The 4,446-nt window shown below is 36.3% G+C and overlaps 1 protein-coding gene across 1 annotated transcript; it reads left to right on the top strand.

Moving 5' to 3' along the window:
- The first annotated feature begins 234 nt into the window (after positions 1 to 234).
- On the top strand, positions 235 to 3,135 carry LOC140452716 (uncharacterized). Its single transcript, XM_072547036.1, has one exon. It carries the CDS (start codon positions 235 to 237, stop codon positions 3,133 to 3,135), a length of 2,901 nt encoding a protein of 966 aa, XP_072403137.1.
- Positions 3,136 to 4,446: the final 1,311 nt, after the last annotated feature.

Below are 4,446 nucleotides of genomic sequence, written 5' to 3'. Positions count from 1 at the left end.
CAGACGTGTTCTCTGGTGAGTTTTAAATCATTCAGACGTGCTCTGGTGAGTGATATACATATTTTTAATATTTTTGAAAATTTTTTGATTTTTGAATTTCTCATTCAGATTTTTTCTTTTGAAAATTTTAATTCTATAAATATTTTCGAGTTTTAGTTATAAATTCGAAAGATTTTTTAACATTTTTATTTTTTTAATCTAACTTGGTTTTTATTAATTTTAACAATTTTTAAAATGGCAATTATTGCAATGATCAAATTTATAGCATCCATCTTAGGTTTAATTAAAAACAATTATAATGAGGAAAATGTTAGAAAAGGACTGGTAGAGTGTACGAAGGCCGATAGAAAGATACGAAATTCGATGGGATATGCTGAGACGATGGGAGAGAAGCAGCACCTCGAAGCCCAGATGAGGCAGGTAAAGACTTTGAGAAACCAACTAAAAGCCGAACAAAAGAAGGGGGCGGGACTTAACACTCGACCGGAGACTGCGTACAAGAGGGTACAGTGGGATGACTTCTCATCAGCATTCAACTCAAGAATTAGAACTGGAATCATCTCAAACCTTAAACACAAGGACCCGGGTAGTTTCCTTAATGATTGCAAAGCCCTGTTAAAACGTCGGATTCAAAACGCACTTAAGAAAGACGAGGCAGTAAAGGTGAATATGGTATTTGGTGGAGACTTCGAGATAGCCAGCGGAGAGAAAATCCTTAAAGATACGAAATATTTTACCACATCGAACTCACCAATCTATCGTGATGCAAATCTTGATGAATGGTTTGAAACGAAAGTGATGGAACCTATTACTGCAAAACTGGAGGAATTCCAGGAGCGTGATAGTGGCTGGGCACTAAAAGCTGTTGTTAACCTGGGGGTTAATATAAACAAATATACGCCACAGCTCGGATCCTCATTTGTTGAACTTCCTCCTCAGATTAAGAAAAAGGAAGCATGCGTAAATGTAAAGAACGATGACGAGGCATGCTTTGCATGGGCTATCGTATCGGCGTTATATCCTGCTAAAAATAATTCTAATGCTCACAGAATATCAAAATATCCACATTATTCTGATGTATTGAAATTAAAAAGCATTCAGTTTCCAATGACCATAAAACAAATTCCTAACTTTGAAAAGCAAAATAATATTTCGATAAACGTATATTACCTAAAAAAAGATAAATATTTTAAGACCCTCCCAACATATTTAACGAAAGAAAAGAATGATAAACATGTGAATCTGCTTTTGATACAAGATAAATATGATGAGCCGCCTACGAAGTACCACTATGTGTGGATTAAAAATTTGTCACGCCTCCTCTCTAAACAGTTAAGTAAAGAAGAACATAAAAAATATTTCTGTGACCGATGCCTACATTACTCCCGATCACAAGAAACATTAGATAAACATACAATAGACTGCTTAAAACAAAATGAGACTGTTATCAACATGCCTGATAAAAGTAAATGTATAGTTAAGTTTAAAAATTTTAAAAATAAAGTAAAGGTTCCATTCATGGTATATGCGGATTTGGAGACTGTTCTAAAACCCACTGATGATCCTAAAAAACCACAAGAGCATATACCAGCTGCCGTTGGTTATTACTTTAAATGTTCCTATGATGATTCTCTGTCATTTTATCGCTCCTATCGAGGAAAGGATTGCATGGAATGGTTTGCTGATGAAATGAATCAGCTTGCTGAGGACGTCTCCACCGTATTTCTTTGTCCATATCCGATCCATATGTCAGAAGATGATGAGCGAATGTTTCAGGCTGCTAATTACTGTCATATATGTGAGCAACGCTTTTCTCCCGAAGATAAAAAAGTCCGAGACCATGATCACATGATCCCGGAAAACAATTTTCGTGGAGCAGCTCATGAAGGGTGCAACGTCAATTATCAAGACACCCACACTATCCCGGTCATATTTTATAACCTCTCTGGATATGACGCGCATTTTGTCGTTTCCGACATTGCTACACGTATGAAAGGCTCCATTGATCTTCTTCCTATCACTAAGGAAAAATATATCTCATTTACAAAGCATGTTGAAGTTCGAATTAACTTTAGGTTTATTGACAGTTTTCGGTTCATGGCTTCTTCTCTTGATAAGCTCTCCTCATATTTGCCTAAATATCCAAATCTTTGCGCCCAATTTTCATCTCTTCCCGAGGAGCAGTTTGATCTTCTTACTAAAAAGGGCATCATGCCGTATGATTATATTGATTCTTTCGATCGCTTCATTGAAACATGTCTACCACCTATCGAGTCTTTTTACAATAACCTTGAGGATAAACCATGTCCTCGTCGACATTATCGTCGCGCTCAAGAAGTCTGGTCATCGTTCTCCTGTTCCACTCTTGGCGATTATGTAGATCTCTACATGAAAACCGACATCCTTCTTCTTGCCGACGTTTTTGAGCGGTTCCGCTCCAGCTGCCTCGCCACATATAATCTCGACCCTGCTCACTATTACACTTTACCTGGTTTCACGTGGGATGCTATGCTTAAGCACACAAAACAGGAACTTGAACTTTTAACTGACCAAGATATGTTTTTGTTTGTGGAGCGTGGAATTCGTGGCGGTTTGAGTCAAGTATGCTCGAAACGCCGCGTTCACGCCAATAACAAGTATATGGCATTTTACGATCCTTCGAAGCCTGACTCCTATCTGATGTATTTCGATGTTAATAATCAATATGGTTGGGCGATGTCTCAATTCTTACCATATGGAGGTTTCGAGTGGGTCGATGTCAACATTGATGTCTTGTCGGTTCCTGACGATGCTTCTGAAGGGTACTTCCTCGAGGTTGATTTAGATTACCCCCACCATCTCCACAATCATCATAATGATATCCCGTTTTGTCCAGAATCTTTAAATCCGAAAACCATAAAACCACCTTCACGACCAAGAGAACTTACTAAATTAATGGCCACCTTAAGCCCCAAAAAAAAGTATGTAATACACTACCGAGCCCTTAAGCAAGCATTAACTCATGGCTTAGTACTGAAGAGGATACATCGAGTCCTGACATTCAAACAGAGTCCCTGGTTAAAGTCATACATCGACTTGAATACTGAACTTCGAAAAAATGAAAGAATGACTTTGAAAAGAACCTTTTTAAGTTAATGAACAACGCTGTCTTCGGTAAAACGATGGAGAATGTGCGCAAGCGCGTTGAAATTAAACTTGTGACAGAATGGGAGGGGAGATATGGCACAGAAGCACGAATTAGTGATCCATTGTTTAAAAATTTAAGTATTTTCAATGAAAATTTAGTGGCAATCGAGATGAGAAAAGATGAAATTTGGCTAAATAAACCAATATATGTTGGAATGATCATCTTAGACTTGGCTAAAACTACGATTTATGACTTTCAGTATGGTTATTTAGCCGATAGGTTTGGAGAAAACTTCACGACTTGCTACACAGACACTGATTCAGTAATAGTAGAGATACGAGGGAAAGATCCACATGAGACGATGAAATATGACTGTCACAAGTATTTCGATACATCAGATTACGCTGCAGACAATCCATATAATATCTCCCAGGTTAACAAAAAAGTTCCAGGCTTGATGAAGGATGAGAATAATGGTCGCATTATGACTGACTATGTAGGATTGAGATCTAAATTGTATACAACAAAAGTTCTAATTACAGATAATGACATTAAAAAAAAACGAGAAATGCTACAGAATGAGGAGTATGACGATGATGAAATTGGGGCAATAATCAAAAATTTGGGCGTGACAAAGAAAGCCAAGGGAGTTAAGATGAACGTCGTTCAAAATAAAATAACTTTTGATGATTATGTTAAATGTCTAGATTCGTATCAATCTATGTCGATTCAACAAAAATTAATAAGATCTATTAAACATGTTGTATACTCCATGGTTCAAGATAAAAAAGGCCTTAGTTCAAACGATGACAAAAGGTGTAACGTGCCAGACACCTATAGTACATTAGCGTGGGGAAATTACTCTATAGATGCTGTACCCATGGATGTTGAATAAAAAAAAATATGATATACTTTATCAGTTCCGACGCTAGTCAATCTGGTGTAGATAGGATAGATTATATCGACTAAACATTAGGTATACTCCATGGTTCACGGTACAATAGGCCAGTCCTCTATTTTAACATTAATCCTTGATGATTTGATTGGCTTTAAGATGGATGCTGATTGTACATTCTTTAACTTCATTTATTTATTACATCTACACTATTGATAAATACATCTGAATCAGACAGTTTTTATTATATTCCTTTTCTCACCCTTTTATATCATTCATCATTTCTATATAATTAAGATTAGCATATTTATTTGACTAAATATAGCCATTTTTTTTTAAACTTGATTTATTACAGCTAACATCATGCTAAATATATCTGGAACAGACCCTTTTTATTCCTTTTCTTAACCTTTTTATCATTCAT

The sequence above is a fragment of the Diabrotica undecimpunctata genome, chromosome 11 (assembly GCF_040954645.1).
Source record: "Diabrotica undecimpunctata isolate CICGRU chromosome 11, icDiaUnde3, whole genome shotgun sequence".
Classification (NCBI taxonomy): Eukaryota; Metazoa; Arthropoda; class Insecta; order Coleoptera; family Chrysomelidae; genus Diabrotica; species Diabrotica undecimpunctata.
This window is presented reverse-complemented; position numbering and strand designations above follow the sequence as displayed.

Bases quoted from the DNA above. Each gene is read 5' to 3' on its own strand.
- LOC140452716 (XM_072547036.1), top strand. From the start codon at position 235: ATGGCAATTATTGCAATGATCAAATTTATAGCATCCATCTTAGGTTTA.